The 23718-nt window shown below is 48.4% G+C and overlaps 2 protein-coding genes and 1 pseudogene across 3 annotated transcripts in view; all 3 read left to right on the top strand.

Annotated features, from left to right (window-relative positions):
• The window catches only part of LOC311499366, a 135520-nt pseudogene that overhangs the window by 44055 nt on the left and 67747 nt on the right, over positions 1–23718 (top strand). The gene's annotated exons all lie outside the window — the stretch shown is intronic.
• LOC311499170 (pleckstrin homology domain-containing family G member 3) lies at positions 667–22545 on the top strand. The gene is made up of 18 exons (XM_084560047.1): positions 667–852; positions 1630–1681; positions 8286–8698; positions 9948–10048; positions 10648–10717; positions 10818–10864; positions 11639–11789; positions 11900–12031; positions 12907–13089; positions 13166–13258; positions 13429–13515; positions 14811–14844; positions 15000–15101; positions 15181–15213; positions 15372–15382; positions 17033–17128; positions 17839–19327; positions 20367–22545. The coding sequence occupies exons 2-18, from the start codon at positions 1633–1635 to the stop codon at positions 21242–21244; spliced, it is 3969 nt and encodes a 1322-aa protein (XP_084416173.1). The 5' UTR covers positions 667–852; positions 1630–1632; the 3' UTR covers positions 21245–22545.
• On the top strand, positions 15540–17078 carry LOC311499177 (uncharacterized protein; the record flags this gene model as incomplete). The annotated part of the gene is made up of 1 exon (XM_084560055.1): positions 15540–17078. A coding segment is annotated over one exon (351 nt), but the record flags the coding sequence as incomplete, so codon positions are not given.

The raw sequence follows: 23718 nt of genomic DNA, 5'->3' as shown, positions 1-23718 counted from the left end.
GTACACTACAGAATGGTCATCCACTTTAATTTCCAACTTTTCTAAACATCTTAAATTCTCATAAAGTCATCAGGTTCTGCATGACTGACTCCTGAGACAGAATACAACCAGCTGATCAGGGCTTACTTGTCTGGACATGACTTGAAACTCAGACTGACTTCTCTACTGTACCTAATAATCTGGACACAGGTGTACCTAATAATCTGGACGTTATTTAGACTAATACGTTCACTGGTGTACCTAATAATCTGGACACTGGTGTACCTAATAATCTGGACGTTATTTAAACTGTAATATGTTCACGGTGTACCTAATAATCTGGACACTGGTGTACCTAATAATCTGGACACAGGTGTACCTAATAATCTGGACACAGGTGTACCTAATAATCTGGACGTTATTTAGACTGCAATACGTTCACAGTGTACCTAATAATCTGGACACAGGTGTACCTAATAATCTGGACGTTATTTAAACTGTAATATGTTCACGGTGTACCTAATGAAGTGGCCAGTGTGGGGTTCTACTGCCTCCTGCTGGTCACACTGTCTGAGCTGCAGCTTTAATATATTGATCTATTTATGTACTAAGTGATTGACAGCTCACCTGCCCAGGTTAAGCCCCGCCCTCCCCTGACGTCAGGGGACCCATGCTCCAGATGTTGTAGAGGAGACAGGAAGTGTTCTGGTCAGTCCTCTGCTCCAGCCTTTTTTTTTTTTCAGCTCTTTCCTGCTTTTCCTGATTTTGAACGAGGCGCATGCGCAGAGTGCGACAGCAGCAGCCCAGCGGAGGGACGGAGGAAAGTTTGAGAGAAAGATTCGGAACCAGAACCGGGACCGCCGCTGGCCTGAGGTAGGTCTGTGTTCATGTGTTCATGTGTTCATGGTCTGAGCGGACAGGAAGTCCGTCCGTCAACTTTATATCGTTTGTTCGTGAATCTACGCGGAAGTGTGTGAAGCACCAGAGAAGAAGAGTTGAAAGCTGTCATTAGTCTCTAATTAACGCTCCGTCCGCTGCCTCGGAGCTTGTAGGTGGGGCAGCTGCTACAGAACTCCCTTTACAAACCTGGACATTTAAGACTTTTTGCGCTGGCCTGATGAATTCGCTGCTCTTCTAAAACACGTCGTTGAGTTTTGGAACCGGGAGGAGTCGTCCGTTAATTCGGCTCCAGTCTGAGAGACACAGGGCGTTGTTCTCCGGGACGTTTAAACTTTTACTGACCGTCAGAGAGTCCGGTCCCAGCGGAGAGCGCGTCAGATTCACACGGAGGAAATGAACGGAGTCTGGTCTCGTGTTTAATACACAGCCCGTACCTTCATCTGACCCGCTGACCTGATCTGTCACCATGGTAACCGCCTTAGATTAAACCTGATAAGGGCCGCGGTCTGCGCATGCTCCAATCAGAATCAGAAGGACCCAGTGATCAGTGTTCTGATTGGTTACTGACTCATTATGGGACGTATTTATTATTGGCTGATGACCTGACAGCAGCTGACTCTGAGGAAGTAAACAAACCAGGATCAGGCTGCCTCTCTGTTGTGCCCTCATCAGGTGAGTCCGGTCACGTGACCAGTCTCACCTGCCCGCTCTGTGATGCGTTCACTGACCCCTGCTGTCTCTGTGTCACAGGTGATGCCTGAAGGATCTCTGCGCTGCTCCCGTGACGGCTCCATGGGTGAAGGTGAGACGCTCCTCTTGCTCCTGAACACACCACGTGTCTCTTCTTCTGTGGTGTTAAAGTGTGTGATGGCCGCCGGCCACAGATCAGTCTTTGTTGGCGTCTGTGTCTCCGTGAGCCGTCTCTGTTGTTGTGGTGGAGGACAAAGGACAAAGGACGTCTGTCTGCTGGGGAGCTGACGTCACATGTTTGGTTCTGACCCGTCAGTAGAGACCAGTAGAGACGAGCAGAGGCCAGTAGAGACCAAATAGAGGCCAGTAGAGACCAGTAGAGACGAGCAGAGGCCAGTGGAGACCAGTAGAGACGAGCAGAGGCCAGTGGAGACCAGTGGAGACGAGCAGAGGCCAGTAGAGATCAAATAGAGGCCACTAGAGACGAGCAGAGGCCAGTGGAGACCAGTAGAGACGAGCAGAGGCCAGTAGAGACCAGTAGAGACGAGCGGAGGCCAGTGGAGACCAGTAGAGACGAGCAGAGGCCAGTAGAGACCAAATAGAGGCCAGTAGAGACGAGCAGAGGCCAGTAGAGACCAAATAGAGGCCACTAGAGACGAGCAGAGGCCAGTAGAGACCAGTAGAGACGAGCAGAGGCCAGTGGAGACCAGTGGAGACGAGCAGAGGCCAGTAGAGACCAAATAGAGACCACTAGAGACGAGCAGAGGCCAGTGGAGACCAGTAGAGACGAGCAGAGGCCAGTAGAGACCAAATAGAGGCCACTAGAGACGAGCAGAGGCCAGTGGAGACCAGTAGAGACGAGCAGAGGCCAGTAGAGACCAAATAGAGGCCACTAGAGACGAGCAGAGGCCAGTAGAGACCAGTAGAGACCAGTAGAGACGAGCAGAGGCCAGTAGAGACCAGTAGAGACGAGCAGAGGCCAGTAGAGACCAAATAGAGGCCACTAGAGACGAGCAGAGGCCAGTGGAGACCAGCAGTGATGAGCAGAGGGCAGTAGAGATCAAATAGAGGCCACTAGAGACGAGCAGAGGCCAGTAGAGACCAGTAGAGACGAGCAGAGGCCAGTGGAGACCAGTGGAGACGAGCAGAGGCCAGTAGAGATCAAATAGAGGCCACTAGAGACGAGCAGAGGCCAGTGGAGACCAGTAGAGACGAGCAGAGGCCAGTAGAGACCAGTAGAGACGAGCGGAGGCCAGTGGAGACCAGTAGAGACGAGCAGAGGCCAGTAGAGACCAAATAGAGGCCAGTAGAGACGAGCAGAGGCCAGTAGAGACCAAATAGAGGCCACTAGAGACGAGCAGAGGCCAGTAGAGACCAGTAGAGACGAGCAGAGGCCAGTGGAGACCAGTGGAGACGAGCAGAGGCCAGTAGAGACCAAATAGAGGCCACTAGAGACGAGCAGAGGCCAGTGGAGACCAGTAGAGACGAGCAGAGGCCAGTAGAGACCAAATAGAGGCCACTAGAGACGAGCAGAGGCCAGTGGAGACCAGTAGAGACGAGCAGAGGCCAGTAGAGACCAAATAGAGGCCACTAGAGACGAGCAGAGGCCAGTAGAGACCAGTAGAGACCAGTAGAGACGAGCAGAGGCCAGTAGAGACCAGTAGAGACGAGCAGAGGCCAGTAGAGACCAAATAGAGGCCACTAGAGACGAGCAGAGGCCAGTGGAGACCAGCAGGGATGAGCAGAGGGCAGTAGAGATCAAATAGAGGCCACTAGAGACGAGCAGAGGCCAGTAGAGACCACTAGAGGCCACTAGAGACGAGCAGAGGCCAGTAGAGACCAGTAGAGACCAAATAGAGGCCACTACAGACGAGCAGAGGCCAGTAGAGACCAGTAGAGACGAGCAGAGACCAGTAGAGACCAGTAGAGATGAGCAGAGGCCAGTAGAGACCAGTAGAGACGAGCAGAGGCCAGTGGAGACCAGTAGAGACGAGCAGAGGCCAGTAGAGACCAAATAGAGGCCACTAGAGACGAGCAGAGGCCAGTGGAGACCAGTAGAGACGAGCAGAGGCCAGTAGAGACCAAATAGAGGCCACTAGAGACGAGCAGAGGCCAGTAGAGACCAGTAGAGACCACTAGAGGCCACTAGAGACGAGCAGAGGCCAGTAGAGACCACTAGAGACGACCAGAGGCCAGTAGAGACCAGTAGAGACGAGCAGAGGCCAGTAGAGACCAGTAGAGACGAGCAGAGGCCAGTAGAGACCAGTAGAGACGAGCAGAGACCAGTAGAGACCAGTAGAGACCAGTAGAGACGAGCAGAGGCCAGTAGAGACCAAATAGAGGCCACTAGAGACGAGCAGAGACCAGTAGAGTCTGATGGAAGTCAGTAGAGACTAGTGGAGTCCAGAAGAGACCCGTAGAGGCCTGTAGAGACCAAATAGAGACCAGTAGAGACTAGTAGAGTCCAATAAAGTCCAATAGAGACCAAATAGAGACCAGTAGAGACTAGTAGAGTCCAATAAAGTCCAATAAAGTCCAATAGAGACCAAATAGAGACCAAATAGAGACCTGTAGAGACCTGTAGAGACTAGCAGAGACCCGTAGAGTACAGTAGAGACCTGTAGAGATGAGTAGAGACTAGCAGAGACCCGTAGAGTACAGTAGAGACCTGTAGAGATGAGTAGAGACTAGCAGAGACCCGTAGAGTACAGTAGAGACCTGTAGAGATGAGTAGAGACCAGCAGAGACCCGTAGAGTACAGTAGAGACCTGTAGAGATGAGTAGAGACCAGCAGAGACCCGTAGAGTACAGTAGAGACCAGTAGAGATGAGTAGAGACCAGCAGTGACCTGGTGAGACCGGTAGAGGTCAGTAGAGGCCAGTAGAGTCCAGTAGGTGTCGTCCTGCTCTGCTCCTCCCTCTCAGTCTCAGTCTAATTGGATTAAGCCCCGCCCCCTCTCAGGGCTGCAGGTGGATCAGGACAGTCCAGGTCCTGGAGTCAGAGCCGTCGTCGTCTCTCTGTCTCTGCAGACCGTGCTCCCTTCAAGGTAGGCTGGGACGTCTCAGTGTTTACAGGTGTGTGGTGGTCAGCTGGTTGTGTTTCATGGTCTGTTCTCTGAGGACGAGCTGCAGCTTTAACCCCCAGCCTCAGCTCAGCGGTCGGCATAGCGACAGCAGACACCCCCCCCCCCCCCCCCCCCACCACCGAGGCTCAGCGGTCGGCATGGCGACAGCAGACACCCCCCCCCCCCCCCCCCCACCGAGGCTCATGGGTAGTGAAGTTTTAGAAAATGGATTTGAGACGAGAAACTGATGATTGGATATCGATGCTAGCAGAGAGAGAGTGAGTGTGTGTGTGTGTGTGTGTGTGTGTGTCTGTGTGTCTGTGTGTGTGTGTGTGTGTGTGTGTGTGTTCTCTAAAATAATCTCAGGTCACATGACCAGACTCCTAATCGCCATGGGAACCGTGTTACATAAGGCAGGACTGTGATGTCACTGCTGACCACAGATTTGGTTCCCTACGGGGAGACGGCGTCACCATGGCAACTGCTACAGGTCCACAGGTGGTTCATCACTGATCAGCTGATCGATCAGCTGATTGACCAGACACATAATGAATACGTCTCAGGGTCAGGTCAACCGCTGCTTCTTCTTCTTCGTTGGTGTTTTAATGTAAACCCTGTTGTTGTTGACTGGATCAGCTGATGGAGACGGGAGCAGCTGATTGGTTGGTGGGGGGGGGGGGGGGTAATCTGAGCTGGATTAACTTCCATCTTTATCCTCATTACAGATTACACACACACACACACAGACAGATTATTAGCAGACGTCCTCGTTGATTCAGTCATTGATCACAGGCTCCTCCCACTGGGCGGGGCCAGGGTCACATGATCACATGAGGTGTCTGACTCCTGGTCCTCAGAGACTGGACACTTGGAGGAGACGTGATGTCCCCGTGTCTTTGTCTTCGTTATCGTTAACAGGTGAAATAAAGAACAGCTGATGATTCTAGAACCAATAGAACCTTAATGATCCACCACTAGAACCTCACGAGATGAATGAGTGAATGATGAAGATGATGGTGATGATGATGGTGATGATGATGAAGATGGTGATGATGATGATGATGAAGATGATGATGATGATGATGATGGTGATGATGATGATGGTGATGATGAAGATGGTGATGAAGATGGTGATGATGGTGGTGATGATGATGATGGTGATGATGGTGGTGATGATGATAATGGTGATGAAGATGATGGTGATGATGATGAAGATGGTGATGATGGTGGTGATGATGATAATGGTGATGAAGATGATGATGAAGATGGGGCAGTACCGTATTTTCCGGACTATAAACCGCTGGTGTTTTAATGTTTAATTACCGTAAGGGTTTCTTCTACCACGGAGGGAATCGTCGGGACAGAAATGACTGTTTGGAAACGCAAAGCGTCCCATTTATTTACATTTGACAAACATAAATCTTTCGATCAATCAATCAAACAATCAATCGATCAAACTTCAGTGCACAAATAATACAACGGTGGCTCCTAGCGTACTTCCTGCAGTCATAGTACCGTAGTAGTGCAGTATAACAAAAAACAAAGCTTACAACGCTTGACGAGGCAATAACGTTAAATGGCTAAATTTAATTTGTTTGTAAAAGTGCTTGCCTGTAACACGGCAGCAAAAGTGCAGTAACCCGCTGCTCAACTAAATAACCAGCATCTTTTTCTTAAACAGCCAACACAGCAGTAAAGGTGCAGTAACACGGCCGTTTACTGTATCAGAATAACCAGAAAAGTCAGTTCTTAATCCTCGTGTCATCGTCTATGACATGATAGTCGCCCCTGGTGACCGTTAGCTGTAACAATCCATCCGCCGTTGTATAAACCGCAGGGTCCAAAGAAAGAGACAAAAGTAGCGGCTTATAGTCCAGAATTTACAGTAGTTGTTCCCTGAGTTTGAAGGAAACTAAACATGAGTTAATGATGATGATGATGATGATTGATCAATAATAATCTGTGACACCTGATTAGAGTTAATCACCAGCTGATCAATAAACAGCTGATCATTAAACAGCTGATCAATAAAGCTCCTCTCAGGAACTCCTCCTCCTTCATCCCTCCTTCCTCAACTCCTCCTCCTCCTTCATCCCTCCTTCCTTAACTCCTCCCCTTCCCCTTCCTCCTCCTCCTCCTCCTCCTCCTCCTCCTCCTCCTCTTCCTCTTCCTCCTCCTCTTCAGTTGCAGCAGGGCAGGAGACACTGGTGGTGTGTTCAGGGCTCTCTAAGCTGCAGGAAACGTGGATGGTTTTATATTTTTCTCATTTAACTTTTTGTCTGTGAGGGAGGTGATGGGTTATCGGAGGAGCATGTCTGCAGGAGGAGGAGGAGGAGGAGGAGGAGGAGGAGGAGGAGGAGGAGTAGCCTTGGTGAGGTGTTCACGTTCAGAGGAGGAGGTGAACACCTCCTTCAGGAGCGTTGGAGACGACCGGTGGCTCAGAGCGTTGCTGCGTCGCTGGTTGGGTGAGTCTAAAGTCCAGGTGTTTCCTGTGAGCCAACGGCTGCAGAGGTCAGAGGTCAGCGTTTGAAGGTAAACTCTGAGCTGTGATTGGCTCACGGCCTCTCTTATCACGTCCATGAAGCCACTCCCTTCCTGCCGGCTGCAGGCTGGCAGGAGGCCACGAGAGTCTGTTTTCATTCAAATCCTGAAGGCAACACGGAGCTGACACGTGTTATCAGCTCTTTACTGAGCTACTGTTCCTTCATTCATGTTGTTGAACTGTCCGTCTCTGAACGTGTCCTCTGTGTCTCAGGAGGACGGTCAGCGTCTCTGCTCTTCGGATATTTAACTAGACCCTCAGAGAACTGGTTCGCTGGTACGTCGCTAACGCTGGCCCTAATCACACGCCGGCAACCGAGTCAACGTTTAATCTTTAATAGAAACTAAAGTCACGAACACTAAATACGAAACAACAGAAACAACAGAAACGACTGTGTAAACAGTAGAATCAGTAGAGTCAGTAGAGTCAGTAGAATCAGTGGAATCAGTAGAATCAGTGGATGCTATGATCAGAACACTGTGATCTTTGATTGGTTTGAATGAGTCTGTGGGAAACCTGCTGCTGGATGTGATTGGTTGATTGGACGGTGATGTAATGACGTTCACTTTGAATCTATTTATTCTGATTGACATGTTGTATACAATCAGCTGATCTGGTTTCTGATTTGATCCTGACCGTAGATTAAAGAGGTTGATTCAGAATGAGTCAGTATCCAGACATTTCTGTCCTCATGTCAGCCTGGATGTTTATGTTGGTGTGAACGGGGGCGTGGCCTCTAGTGTGTGAACGGGGGCGTGGCCTCTAGTGTGTGAACGGGGGCGTGGCCTCTAGTGTGTGAACGGGGGCGTGGCCTCTAGAGTGAACGGGGCGTGGCCTCTAGTGTGTTGATGGTGTTGCTCAGACCAAACGGCTGGACTCCTCAACGAGCTGACGATGATTGACATAATGATCCGACCAGTCAGCTCCACCTACATAAATACTAAATGCTCAGCTTTTATTGTGACAGTAGAATGCTTTTATTCTGAAGGCAGACTGGATACTGACTCTGTGGTTTAATAACCGTCTGACCTGGGGTGTGGTGGGGAGGGGGTCCGTCTCTCTGTATAATAACATAGATAAGTAATACCCTTGGTCCGTCTCTGTCCTCAGAGTCCCCCCGTCTGTCCACCGCCTCCATCAGCAGTGATGAGCGTGCTCCGTCGGCCACGCCCTCCGACTCCTCCGACCTGCCGGCGTCTGGCCGGCGGCCAGCGAGCCTGATCTCCACGCTATCCTCGGGCTCCGGATCATCCAGAGACGACAACCCCACCCCCCCTCCTCCCTCCACCACAGAAGGGTCTAACCTAGACCCCGACAGGAAGGGGAGGAGCTTCGTCCACAACAATAACAACAACAACAAGCAGTGGACGCCGAGTCGAGCGTCCAGCCGGAGGCAGCCGGCGTCGGCCTTCGTTAGGGGCACCATGGCCCCCAACCCCCAGCTGACCTACCTGGACCGCGTTGTCATGGAGATCATTGAGACGGAGAGGATGTACGTCAGAGACCTGCGCATGATCGTAGAGGTGAGTCCCCGAACGCCAGGTTACCTGCAGGTAATAAAATAAAATAAAGACAGAGTCAAGGACAGAGGACGAGTCCCTGCCACCGACTTATCGTCACAGGCTATAATTAACAGGTTAAGACGCTCTGCAGCGACCGGATTAACTACTTATGTAACAGTCAGGATCTCAGACCTGGACCCAGGAAGAAGACCTGGACCCAGGGGGAAGACCTGGACCTAAAGAAAAGGCCAGGACCCAGGAAGAAGACCTGGACCTAAAGAAAACACCTGGACCCAGGAAGAAGTCCTGGACCCAGGGGGAAGACCTGGAATTAAAGAGAAAAACTGTACCTAAAGAAAACATCTGGACCTAAAGAGAAGACCTGGACCCAGGGGGAAGCTCTGGACCTAAAAAGAAGACCTGGACCTAAAGAGAAGACCTGGACCTAAAGAGAAGTCCTAGACCTAAAGAGAAGACCTGGACCTAAAGAGAAGTCCTAGACCTAAAGAGAAGAGTTGGACCCAGGCGGAAGCCCTGGACCTAAAGAGAAGACCTGGAGCTAAAGAAAACACCTGGACCTAAAGAGAAGACCTGGACCCAGGGGGAAGCCCTGGACCTTAAGAGAAGACCTGGACCTAAAGAAAAGACCTGGACCTAAAGAGAAGACCTGGACCTAAAGAAAAGACCTGGACCTAAAGAAAAGACCTGGACCTAAAGAGAAGACCTGGACCTAAAGAAAACACCTGGACCTAAAGAGAAGACCTGGACCTAAAGAGAAGACCTGAACCCAGGGGGAAGACCTGGATCTAAAGAGAAGCCCTGGACCTAAAGAGAAGACCTGGACCTAAAGAGAAGACCTGGACCCAGGGGGAAGCCCTGGACCTAAAGAGAAGACCTGGACCTAAAGAGAAGCCCTGGACCTAAAGAGAAGACCTGGACCTTAAGAGAAGACCTGAACCCTGTCCATGATTTATTGAGAAATAAAATCTGATAAATCAAAATAAAAAGCAGAATAGAATGAAATATGAAACGTGATGATGATTAATGAACAAAATAAATATTTGACACAACATGACGACTACTGAAAACACAAACATCCAACTTCCTTTAATCCAGTTTAAGTTAATTAATGTGAATGAACCCATTTAAATCATGACTAGGAGTAATCAGATTACAGTCAGGTCAGTCTGCCTCCTGCTGGACAAACAGAGACATTACAGGAGACAAACTGAATGTCTCCATGTCTTCACTGATTCTTTCTGTCCTCCAGGATTATCTGGCCCACATCATCGATCAGTCTGACCTGTCCATCCGTCCTGAGCAGGTCTGTTCTCTCTTTGGAAACATCGAGGACATCTACGAGTTCAACAGGTGAACAGTCACATGACACGTAACACACATGACCTCACATTATAAAGTCAAAGGCCCAGGTACATCAGAATGTTCTTCAACGAACCACCAGACGGTCAAAAGATCAGGCTAGGAAAACTGTGGAACACATCATTACCCACAATCCTAGTTTTATTATCTTCTGTCCTTTAGAGTCTATCCACATGATTCTACATCAACTATGAACCACATGGTGACTGGACTGAATCTGTCCTTTGTCTCAAGTTTACCTCCATCTAGTGGCGGGGAGTTCCATGTGTGAACAACATGGAGGAAATCTCCATCTTCTTCTGGATTGTATAATGATCACAATGGTAGAATGTGATGATGTCCAAGAACTTTGGGTTCTTTGGTTCTCCAAATGTGCAGATGGAGAGTGGGCCTGGTTCTATTGTTACTAGAACTTTTGTGGTATTTCTCTAAACTCTTGGTCCAGTTCTAGTCAAGGGGTTGCTGAATGAGTTCAGAATGATATCATTGCTATCAGGGTGTTTTCTACTATCTGATCTAGAAGATGTTTTAGTTTATCACTAGTTAATCAGACCTACCGTATTAATGTCGACGGTGTTTCCTCTTCACAGTGAACTGCTTCAGGCTCTGGACATGTGTGACAACGATCCCGTAGCTGTTGCCAGGTGCTTTGTGACAAAGGTGAGGATTAGTCAGAAAATCAGATCAATGAACCGATCGATTCAACATCTTGATAAGTTTAAGTTCAGATGAGTTTCTAAACGACTTGTTTTTGTTTCAGAGCGAATACTTTGAGATCTACACCCAGTACTGCACCAACTACCCAAAGTAAGTCTGGTGTCTTGTTCTTCACACCTGTTCTCAACCAGCTGATACCTGTTTGTTTTCACACCACCATGTTTCTTCCTGATCTCACTCCGTGTCACCTAAAGGTTTTTGTGTCTTCAAAATCAGATCTTTCTGATTGTTTTCAGTCCTGAAAGTAGACAAAGACAAAGATTAGACTAAAGTGAGCCAATATTACATATCATGTCCTCCTTGTCTCCAGTATCTGCTGTGACCTCCTGGTAACTAAATGTTTCTGGTAACTGCTGATCAGTGGTCTACAGCAGCTTGGAGGAATTTTAGCCCATTCCTCAGAACAGAACCACTTCAGTTCTGAGATGTTGGTGGGTTTCCTCACATCAACTGCTTGCTTCAGGTCCTTCCACAACATTTCTATTGGATTAAGGTCAGGACTTTGACTTGGCCGTTCCTAAACATTCATCTTGTTCTTCTTTAACCGTTCTTTTGTAGAACCACTTGTGTTCTTGGTTCTCGTTGTCTTGCTGCATGACCCAGTTTCTCTTCACATTCAGCTCATGGACAGATGTCCTGACATTTTCTTTTAGAGTTCACTGGTAGAATTCAGAATTCATTGGTCCATCAATGATGACAAGCCGTCCTGGTCCAGATGCAGCAGAACAGGCCCAAAGCAGGACATTAGCACCCCCATGTTTGATGGAGGGATGAGGTTCTGATGTTTCATCTCCATTTGAACCAGACTTTCCTACTCTGGTCTCATCTGTCCACTGTTGTCCATTATGTCTCTGCCCGTCACAGTTCGGTGGCGGCGCTGACTGACTGCATGAGGAATAAATCTCTGGCCAAGTTCTTTCGGGAGCGCCAGGCGTCCTTGAAGCGTTCGCTGCCTCTGGGTTCATACCTGCTCAAACCCGTTCAGAGGATCCTGAAATACCACCTGCTGCTCCAGGTACCTCACATCACACCTGATCTCACCTGGTCACACCAGGGATTATATCTGGAGATCTGACCTTGACCCGACTCTTTGTTGCTGCTGCTGATGATGATGATGTTGTTCAGGAGATAGCGAAGCACTTTGACCCAGAGGAGGAAGGCTACGAGGTGGTGGAAGACGCCATCTACACCATGACGGGGGTGGCCTGGTACATCAACGACATGAAGAGGAAACACGAGCATGCCGTCAGACTGCAGGTATCTAAACACACTCCTCATGTTGTCATGTTGTTCATTCTGAGGTTGAGTCGTTGATGTTTGTTATCTGACCTGCCTCGACTGGTTGATTTAACTCCAGACCAGCAGGTGATTCAGAACCACTAAACACCGTGGCTTTAACTAACGGACTGATCCAGGTCTGAGGCCGTGGTCCTCTGCTGGTGGACTCTTCTCTCCAGGCTGAGGTTAATTATCTCTGGGTTGTGAATGAGTGAAGGGAGTCAGAGATGGAGCTGAGCTTTGGTCCAGGTCCAGGTCCAGTAATAAGTACTGTACTGATGTCTGAGCAGTGAGCTGCTGCCTGATCAGGTGCTTGATCGAAGCTCCTCAGACATGAACATGTAGAGACTCAGCCTGTGACCTGCTGCTTCTCTAACCACTATGTCACAGCTCCGCCTATAAAGAGTGACTCTGGTGGGACTTGAACCCACAACCTCACAATGTCTTCACCTAGAAGTCCATCAGGTTCCTTCATAGGGGGCTGGGCTCACTAGTACGTCTGACACACATGAATGTTGAGCCGGCTTCAACCAATCATATGCGTCGCTGTCTTGTTTTATACATTTATACATTACATTTATTCTAATGTGTTTACAGATGATGTTTTATATTTTTAACACAATTAAACTATTAGTGTTCGATGCTGAAGCGTCGGAACAGAACAATACTGTTGAAGACCATCTGACCATCATTCATCACAGATAAATAAAATAACACGTGACAGTCAGACAGACCTGGAGTTGTGAGCTAACAGCTGGCTAGCCCTAATGCTAACACTCATGAACTCAAGGTTCATCTTGTCCTCCAGGAGAATCCTCAGTGTGTCTGGACGGTTTTTGTGTTTCGTTCTTCAGGAGGTTCAGTCGTTGCTGCTCAACTGGAAAGGTCCTGACCTCACCACCTATGGAGAACTGGTTCTGGAGGGAACCTTCAAGGTTCCTCGCGCCAAAAACGAGAGAACGCTCTTCCTGTTTGACCGCATGCTGCTGATCACCAAACGCCGTGGAGAGCACTACGTCTACAAAGCACATATCTCTGTGAGTTGAGACGTCTGAATCCAGACCTGCAGGTTGTTATCGGCTCGTTCCACAACGTCTCTCTGTGTGTTCTCAGTGTTCCACTCTGATGCTGATTGAAAGCGCCAAAGACTCTCTGAGCTTCAGCGTCACACATTACAAGCACCCCAAACAGCCTCACACCGTCCAGGTGAGCCCCCAGATTCAATGAGTCAGTGATTCAATGAGTCAATGAGTCAATGAGTCAGTGATTCAGTGATTCAGTGATTCAATGAGTCATTGAGTCATTGAGTCATTGAGTCAGTGATTCAGTGAGTCAGTGATTACCTGCAGACCCACAGATCTAATCTGGTATTTCAGGCGAAGACGGTGGAGGAGAAGAGGCTGTGGGCTCATCACATCAAACGCATCATTCTGGAGAACCATCACGCCATCATCCCTCAGAAGGTCAGGGACCAGTAGACTCACCAGTAAACACACCAGTAAACACACCGGTAGACTCACCAGTAAACTCACCAGTAAACACACCGGTAGACTCACCAGTAGACACACCAGTGAACACACCAGTAAACTCACCAGTAGACACACCAGTAGACACACCAGTAGATTCACCAGTAAACTCACCAGTAAACTCACCAGTAAACTCACCAGTAGACTCACCAGTAGACTCACCAGTAGACTCACCAGTAGACGCACCAGTAGACTCACCAGTAAACTCACCAGTAGACTCACCAGTAGACACACCAGTAGACTCACCAGTAGACTCACCAGTAAACTCAGCACAGTAAACTCACCAGTAGACACACCAGTAAACTCACCAGTAGACACACCAGTAGACACACCAGTAGATTCACCAGTAGACACACCAGTAGATTCACCAGTAAACTCACCAGTAAACACACCGGTAAACTCACCAGTAAACACACCAGTAGACTCACCAGTAGACACACCAGTAGACTCACCAGTAAACTCACCAGTAGACACACCAGTAGACTCACCAGTAGACACACCAGTAGACTCACCAGTAGACTCACCAGTAAACACACCAGTAGACTCACCAGTAGACTCACCAGTAGACACGCCAGTAGACTCACCAGTAGACTCACCAGTAGACTCACCAGTAGACACACCAGTAGACTCACCAGTAAACTCAGCACAGTAAACTCACCAGTAGACACACCAGTAAACTCACCAGTAGACACACCAGTAGACTCACCAGTAGACTCACCAGTAGACACACCAGTAGACTCACCAGTAGACACACCAGTAGACTCACCAGTAGACTCACCAGTAAGCTCACCAGTAGACTCACCAGTAGACTCACCAGTAGACACACCAGTAGACTCACCAGTAGACTCACCAGTAAACTCACCAGTAGACTCACCAGTAGACACACCAGTAAACTCACCAGTAGACTCACCAGTAGATACACCAGTAAACACACCGGTAGACTCACCAGTAAACACACCAGTAAACTCAGCAGTAAACTCACCAGTAGACTCACCAGTAGACTCACCAGTAGACTCACCAGTAAACTCAGCACAGTAAACTCACCAGTAGACACACCAGTAAACTCACCAGTAGACTCACCGGTAGACTCACCAGTAGACTCACCAGTAGACTCACCAGTAAACTCACCAGTAGACTCACCGGTAGACTCACCAGTAGACTCACCAGTAGACTCACCAGTAGACTCACCAGTATGACCAGTGAGGACTAACAGGAGCTGTTGTGTGTTTCAGGCTAAGGAGGCGATCCTGGAGATGGATTCTATCTGTGAGTAAAAATCTGTTTTAGAGGAGTTTAGTAAGAATTCATTTGTTATATCCTTTACTGTGTCTGAATGACGGTAACGTTCCAGTAAAGTTCCAGTAAAGTTCCAGTAAAGTTCCTCTTGTTCTCTTTGACTGGTCTCCATTGTCCTCCTGCAGACCCGTCCAGGTATCGGTACAGTCCTGAGCGTCTGAAGAAAGCTTTGTCCTCTCAGTCTGACGAGTTTCCACGAGAAGCTCGTCAGGCCCGCCGCCAGTCTGGTAATCACTGATCGTTCATTCATTGTGGAGGATTATTAATTAATTATTGATCACTGACGGTTTGTTTCTGCTTCCTCAGAGCCGATCAGACACGTCCAGAAGAGCAGCAAAGGTAAAAATAATTCAGTGTTTTTTCTGTTGGAAGAAACGTGATGATGTCTGAATGTTAAAATACTAAGTTTAACTCTTCTTCTTCTTCTTCTTCTTCTTCTTCTTCTTCTTCTTCTTCTTCTTCTGCTGCTGCTGCTGATTATGCTGCTGACGTCTCAGCGGTCCTGGAGGTAAGAAACCAGCCGTAGCACAGCTGTGTGTTGTTCTGTTACCTGATGGTGGTGGAGCTGTAGATGAACTGGTCTACATGCTGCAGGGCCGGCGGCTCTGCGGGGCCACCCTTTAGTGCTAGGAAGCAGCAGCTAACAGAGACCAGAAACAGGATGAGCAGTGTGTGATGTCCTGCAGCACTCAGACAGTGAGGGGGTGGCTCTGGGCGACCGGCGCTCGCTGCAGCCCGCCGTCAGCAGCTTCACGCTGGGATCCAGAGACCTGGAGGGGGAGGAGGAGGAAGAGGAGGAGGAGGAGCTCAGCAGCAGGAAGGACTCCCTTGAGCGACTGCTGTGCAGTGAGGAAGAGGAGGAGGAAGAGGTTCTGCTGGAGGAGCAGGAGGACGACTTCGCCAGCTCGCTGCTGGCCGCCATCTCCTGCTGGCACTACAGAGTCCAGGCCTTCCTCTCCACCTCGGGGACGGTGAGGCCTCCGTCGCCGGCCTCTCCACCTGCACCGCCAGCGTAACTCACTAAACGGATAACAGCGATAACTCTGCAGCATGGGCTTCACGTGTGGAACTAACACCGCAAGCTAAACGCACTAGAGAGCAGCAGGACGACGACGGCGGGGTTCAACTATCAGACGTCAAGTCCCAGTCAGAGTTCTGTTAAAGAGAAACAAGAGGAGTCCAGGGTGGCGTTAGCCTAGCACAAAGACTGGAGGCAGGGGCTAACCGTTAGCTTAGCTCTGTCTCTACAACCACTGGTCGTGGATGTTGACTTTTAATCCTTGTATCTGTTGAAACACATGGTTTTATATTAAGTTCACTGTTGTACTGATGTGGTGTTCCACAGGGTTCAGTCATGGGTCCTCTGAGTCAGGGTTTAGACACCATCACATCAGACACAACAGTCACCGATGATCAGTTCTCAGTTGTCCAGGTCCTGGTTTATCCAAACAAAACAAGCTGAGACAAAGACAACTGGACTTGTTGGGTTTCTAGAAGACACCGACCAGTCATCACATGACTCTCAGGTCATTAACAGACTCTGGTCATGTGACCTTCAGGTGATAAAAACCTAAACATTTGTCTTTGTCTCAGCTTCGTCTGATGAATACCTGTAAATACTAGAGGGACCAATCATGCTGCAGAACAGGACTAATTAATGTGCTAGGCTAACAGTTTCACCATGGCCCCAGTCTTTGTGCTAAGCTAGGCTAAACACTTCCTGGATCTGGACATGGAGCTCATTGTGGAGGAGCTGATGGCTGATGACATGGCTTTAATACTTGCGGCTGGTTTTCAGATGGTTGTGTTCTTGGCTTGCAGCTTTCAGCGCTGAACATAAAACTGTTCATCGGCCTCGTTGTGGTAGACATTTACTGCTGCCTTCCTGTGCTTGGTTGAGTTTATTTGCATGTTTTATTTGTGTTCATAATGAAATCACAGACCAGAGAGAGTTGTTCTTTAACTGTCTGTGGTAAAGGGTCAATAGAGAAACATGTCCTCCTGTGTCCTCATGTGGATTATCCACGAGACAGGAAGTAGATTCAGTAGGAAACATGTTGAGGTGAAGTGACCCTTTAACGGCGCTGATGCCATCAATAACCAGATCTACCCCTGCCCATTCATCCTTTACCTGACATCTGTTGGTTCTCTGTTGAAGGAGGCAGAAGGAGGCGCCGTCTCTTCCAACAGCACAAACAAAGAAAATGGACAACTCTCTGAAGAGGACGAGGCAACCGAAGCCTCACCTGAGCAGGTACGACTGTGACTTTAGTGTTCCTTCACTCCACAGTCTTTTTCTACCACTTTCCTTTTCCGACTCTTATTTTTGTCAGATTCTGTAAAATAATCTGTCAGTAGTAGAGTCTGTCTTCTTCTGTGCAAAACACAAAGATGAGACAAAGACATCTGGACTAGAAGACGTTTCCTCCAAGTTTTCAGCTCTAAATGTCTGGTGGGGAGTTTAGGTTTTAATCACCTGAAGGTCACATGGCTAGAGTCTGGTAATGACCTGGACCTGGACCTGGACCCGGAGGAACCTGTTCAGGGGTCATCCAGAGAATACAGATGTCTCTCTGAATAAAGGAGGTGGACTGAGCATCTGAGGAGTCTCTGGACAATAATGGATCATCAGAGAACCACTGATTGGAGACAGGATCAGAACAGACTCCTTCAGTATACTACTGACATCAACTTGTGAACTTCTTCCTTTTCTGTTAAATATTCATTCATTCATTCATTCATCTTCTGTCTTCTGTAACCGCTTGTATTGTGAAGGGTCGTGGGGGGGCGAGGTGGGGGGTCAGTGATAACCACCACACCACTGTGCCCCCTTTCTGTTAAATCTCTCCCCTTAAATTGTTTTTGTTTAAAAGCCGTTCCAGTGTTCAACAGTTACTTTTTCAAGCAAAGACACTGACGGTGGTCATAATGTTCTGGCTCTAATGTTTCTCTTTTTTTTTCCAGCCAACTGCAGATGAGCTGCCACAGGAGGAGGCGTCAGAACCACAAGAAGCACCTGAACCAGAACCGTCTTCTGATTTGGATCCAACCAAAATGTCAGCGTCTCCTCAAACGTTGGAAGAAGCGAAGCCTGAACCAGACTCGGAGCCGGTAGAGGAACTGTCCTCGGCCACGCCCGATTCAGATTCAAAGACGCTGAGCAGCGAGGAGTCCTCAGAGGATGAGGAGGACGAGAAGGAGGCGGCGGAGAAGGAGGTGGAATCCCCGAGCATCCTCCCGTCCTCTGTCTTGGACAAAGCCAGCGCCATCGCTCAGCACTTCACCAACAGCATCAAGCGAGGCAGCCTGGTCCAGGACGACGCCCAGTCTCTGGGCTGTGCCTCTCCTCGTTTACCCAGCAGGACCGGCAGCAGCCTCAGCCTCAGCCTCAGCGCCGAACCAGCCGACCGACCTCTGCGGCTCAACAGCGTATCCTCTGATCCCGTAGAGACCTTCGGCGGCACAGATTTGACCCTGTTGTCTCCTCGGGAAGACAGCCTCTTTGACGCTGAGCGAAGCATTCGCCGGAGGAGGGACTCGACCCTGTCCAGGCAGGACCAGCTGCTCATCGGTAAAATCAAGAGTTATTATGAGAATGCTGAAAACCAGGACGCCACCTTCAGTCTCCAGCGCAGAGAGAGTCTGACCTACATCCCAACAGGGCTGGTCAGGAGCTCCGTCAGCCGGTTCAACAGCATTCCCAGGGAGGAAACCGTCCAGGCAGACCCATCATCCTCCGGTCTGGACCCTTCCTCGGAGTCTCATTCGGCCTTACCCACAGAGACACATGATCACATGGTCTCCAGTGACTCCTTGGACTCTTTGAGGTCCGATCACAGAAGCACTGATCCAGAAGATTCAGGAGAAAGCCCCAGGTCCAGATCTCAAAGCATACAGGAGAATCCATCTGAGGATGAAGAGTTCAGACCTTCATCTGAAATGATCAAGATCTGGCGTGCGATGGAGAAAGACCTCACCAGATCCCAGAGTGAAGACAGAGGCCGAGGTCGATCCAGAGAAGCTCCAAGAACCTCCAGAACCAACAGCGCTGGCCTTTTTAACCCAACTAGAAGCTGTGACCAGAGGAGTGGAGCATCTGACCTCAGCACCATCGCAGAATCCACCGCTCCTTCACCCATCAAGCCCGAGGTTTCAAGGGTGAACCAGGCAGGAAGTCTGAAGGACACCCTGAAGGTGTTCGGGGAAGAGGCCGTCGTCCTCAGAGCTCCGCTTCCTCGAGTCACCCAACTGAGAGCTGAGGCTGAGGAGGAAAGACCGGCCGAGGATCCAAACCAGCCGGACGGCGTCGACATGACAAAGAGCAAAGTTCTCCATCTGGCCCGTCAGTACAGCCAGCGAATCAAAACCACCAAACCGGTCGTCCGACAGCGAAGTCAGGGCATGCTGACCTCCAGGATGACCTTAGCTTCTGTGATGGAGGAGGAGAGTTCAGGTACCTTCAGATTTACTTCATCACAGTCACAGTGCTGCTTCTTCTTCTTCGTAGGTGGTTCCACTTATTCTCCTGACAGCTGGTGGTTGACGTTCTACATCTAAACATATTTAAAGGTTCATTTATCAACAATCTGAGTGAAGTTAATATTTACACTCGCCACAATAATGATATTGTTCCAGGACGTGTTTTAACGGGTGTGTTTACATGCAGTCCAGCCTTCAGCAAACACTAAACCTGAGGAACCTGACTCCACCTTGCCTCTTCTGACAGATTAGCACATGTATTTACTTGTTGTCAAAAGGAGAGTTTATCAGGTCTGACTGGTCCAGTATAAAGAAATGAACAATCCCTAAAGACTCTTTACTGTTTTCACAGGACAAATATGAAGCTGAACGTATTTACAGTGGAGTTTAAACTCCTGAAAGAAGACAAAGAGAACCCGATCAAACACATGAGACAGAACTGTTAGACTAAAGTGAGCCAATATTACATATCAGAGCCTCCTTGTCTCCAGTATCTGCTGTGACCTTGTTACTAACCTCTCAGACTATTATGGAGTGATCTTTGTTGGTGGACCACTCCTGTGGAGGGGAACAGTCGTCTTCAATCTGTCTGACTGTGGATTATTCCAAACTCTTTAGAGATGGTTCTGGAACCTTTTCCAGCCTGATGAGCAACAACAACTCTTTCTCTGAGCTCCTCAGAAAGCTCCTTTGTCCACAAACATGTGTTGTGAAGATCAGACTGAGACAAATCCCTGATTTATTGAAACTAAACCAGGAACTGAACCACACCCGAGTCTCATTACATTGATGGAAACATTTCTGAACACATGGACTCTGATTGGATCTTAGAGGAGCACCTCTCTGATATGTAATATTGGCTCACTTTAGTCTAATGTTCCACGTTCTCTTTGTTGACGTTCAGGATGTTTTGAGTCATTTTTATCGAGAAAGTAGAAACTCCTGAAGGAAGCATCTCTTTGTGTGAAGTGTGTTAATAATATTTTCCATTATGACGGTTTTATCTTTTACAGGTAAACCCAACCTGACTCTTCCGCTGGTCCCTCACAACCAGAGGCGAGGTTGCGTTGACCAGATCCAGTCCTCCACCCTCAGCCTCATGTGCAGCTCCAGGGTGGTCTCCCCGGGTCGGGGTCGCTCTCGCAGCCCCCTCAGTCCTCCTCCCATCGAGGGCTTCAACTGGCCCGACGTCAGCCAACTACGCTCCAAGTACTTTGACCACGGCCGCTCCCAGAAGATTCCGGTCAGTCGGAGTCACTCCACTCCAGAGCAGATGTTTGATGGAAGTCTGAGGAGACACTCCAGCTGCTCCTCCAGCCTCCTCCTCTCTGACGGAGCCTCCAGCGGCGTCTCTTCCTACAAGCCTCATGGTAGCTCGGACGCCGGCCGAGAGGAACGCCGCAAACGTCTTCTCAGAGCCAATTCTCTGGACCCTCGGCTCAGCGGAGCTCAGATGACGGAGCTACAGAAGCTCCAGGACCGGGTCGCTAACGGCAGCTACGACGGCTACTACATCGCAGCCGAGGCGCCGCTGCCCAATGACCCCCAACACAAGATCATGGTGGTGGAGAAGCTCCCACATCCTGAGGAGACCAAAGAGTCCAAAGAAGAAGACGAGGACGACAGCTACGTCCAGATCCGTTCACCGACCAGCCGAGAAAAGATCTCCATCGTGGCCGTGGTCGACCGCTGCCGGGCCTATCAGGAGTCTGACGAGTACAAACAGAGGGAGGAAGGAAGAGCCAGAACGGAGCCAGTGAGGCATCAAGAGCTCGAAAAGACCGAGCAGGACGAGGACCAGAAAACCAGATCAGCCTCTGCTCAGAAGACCGAGAGCGGTCAGAAGAGCCTCGTGAAAAACCTGAGAGAGAAGTTCCAGAGTCTGAGCTGAAGGAACGGAGAACGAGACTCTGACTGAACTAAGACAAAGATACAGAACCAGACCAGAACCAGACCAGAGCACCGGGACTTATTACTAATGATGACCAGAGAATTATTTGTTTCATTATTTGAGAAAAAAACATGAATCATTAACAATAAAACAACTAAATTATTAATCTGATAAATCCACAACCAGCAATCAATGACTTGACGTCCTCTGGTTTTTGTAGATAAATCTAGTGACCTAATATTTTTATCCAACCCTCCAGAACATTATATTAGTTTTGTACAGGATGCTGCGTTGAACATTTCTGGTTTCTCTGTGTTTTATAGTTCATGACTTTAATCCCTGCTGCCAGAGGTCTAACCACTAAACCAGTCCCGTCTAAATCCTCCTCTAGATAATAAAAAGCTGATGCTGTGGTTTTAGCTGCAGCGTTAGCTCTGGACGTCTAAACTTTTAAACTCTTTATCATATCAGTGTGTTTAGAATCAAATCTGCTTCAATCCAGAGGTGGTCCCTCGACATTCAGAACAAATTATCATTAATTCATGATTAATTGTCTATTTCTTGATTTTGTGCCTTTTGTAATTTCCTCCACGTGTTCATTGATTCATCTCCTGGTCAGTTTGCTCAGAGGCACGTTGGCAGGTTTGTTCTCATGCTCCTATTTATTGAACCAGATGTAAATAGAACCACATGTACCGTCGTCTTTCTATAACTGGAATATATAAATGTACAAAGATTATTATATGACGTGTGTTCCACATTAAAATCACACCTTCAACAACAGCACAGTGTTCAGTGGTTGTATATGAAGATGTGGGGTCAGTGTTCAGACCTGTTCACACCTGGATTCAGGGTTTCAGGTGAACAGAGATCTAATCTACATCAGTCTGATCACCTGTGGACATTAATGGATCATCAGAGAACCACTGACTGGAGACAGGACCAGGTCCAGGTGAGGATCAGACTCCAGTCGTGTGACCTTCAGGTGACCTTCCACCTGTCATTTAGAGCTGAACTCTTCTAGTCCACATGTCTTGGTCTCAGCCTGGTTCTAGGTTAGAGAACGTATGATGTGAATAGAACGTCCTCACAAAGGTAGAACCAGGAGTTTGTGTGAGAGATGAAGTGAATCAGCTGATAAGGGTCCATACAGACTGTGTCTAGTGTTTGACTCCAGGTCTTTGTTCCAGGTCTGTCAGGATCAAGATGTCATTTCCATGTCTGTTGTGTCTCTGCTCGGTTCCTGATCCACCGTCTGAAGGTAACGTACCAACGCCTTCCTCCATGTTTGAGTCACTGATCTGAGAACACCAGACGTCTGTTGCTTTGGAAGAATGAAGAAACTCTTCATTTAAAGGCTTTGATTAAACAACGTAATGGTCCAGGCTTCACGTCCAGAGAGAGAGAGTTCTCAGAGAGTGGTCAGCTTTATTTACCATGGAAGTACGTAGCTATAAACACAAGGAATTAGTTCTCTACCTTTAACCCATCAAGAGACCAAACTTAAACCAGTTTGGTTTTTGTTTTCTCTCAAACTTTATCAGGCGTGGACGGACACACCTCCTTAGAACAAACGTATCCTAGAGATACAGATAAACAACCTATAAAACACCTGATGTGAAGTCGCAATGACACATTATTCATCATGAATAGATTAGTTTCATGTCTGTAGCCAGGCTGACCTCAGTGCTAATGACTTCATGAGATTCTTACTGACTAAACGTTACAGGAATAACTCAAGACATCCTTCAGACAATGGACTTGTCTCTGTCCTCGTCCTGTTAGATCTTAGTGCTGCATTTGACTCCATTCATCACAATATTTGGCTAAAGGTTTGAATCCTATCTGTCAGACAGAGTCCACCAATGATTCTTCTACGTATACTGAAGGTAGTTATGGAGTTCCTCAGGGTTCTGTGCTAGGACCAATACTCTTCACATTATACATGTTCCCCTTAGGACATATTATCAGGAAACACTGCGTCAACCTCCGTCTCTATGCAGATGACACCAGCTATATTTATCCATCAGCTGGTTAAACTCATTAAAGACATGAAGGACGAACTGTAACTGTCTCCCTCTAGACTCAAACAGAAGTCCTTGTGTTTTAGCTTGGCCTCCAGTTCTACTGATATCTGACCAGGCCAGGCCCTTAAAGGCCTAGCTACATCTGATGAACCTGGTAGGAAGGACTGGAGGCCCATACTGATACTGCCCCATTACATCCCATTACATGGTCAGTTGTCTCCATCTAGTGGACAGACTGTGTAACTCAGATTAGACTGGTTTATGAATCAGTGATAATCTGAAGAACAGTGACTGTAGAGTGGTTTCTGTCTATCTCTGTTTGTGGTTATAGGTCGAAACTAAATGAGACACAAACGTTAAATGATACTTGATGTTCTCTGTTCAGGTTCTGTGATGATAATTAATGATTATAACAAATACCTGAGTGGAGGCTTTGATGCTAGGATG

Source organism: Chelon labrosus, assembly GCF_963514085.1.
Source record: "Chelon labrosus genome assembly, chromosome: 14".
NCBI classification, from domain to species: Eukaryota; Metazoa; Chordata; class Actinopteri; order Mugiliformes; family Mugilidae; genus Chelon; species Chelon labrosus.
This window is presented reverse-complemented; position numbering and strand designations above follow the sequence as displayed.

Coding starts and splice junctions, on each gene's coding strand:
- LOC311499170 (XM_084560047.1), top strand. CDS start 1,633: ATGCCTGAAGGATCTCTGCGCTGCTCCCGTGACGGCTCCATGGGTGAA. Junction 8,699..9,947: donor ACCTGCGCATGATCGTAGAG/GTGAGTCCCCGA, acceptor TCTGTCCTCCAG/GATTATCTGGCCCACATCAT. Junction 13,516..14,810: donor ACGCCATCATCCCTCAGAAG/GTCAGGGACCAG, acceptor TGTGTGTTTCAG/GCTAAGGAGGCGATCCTGGA.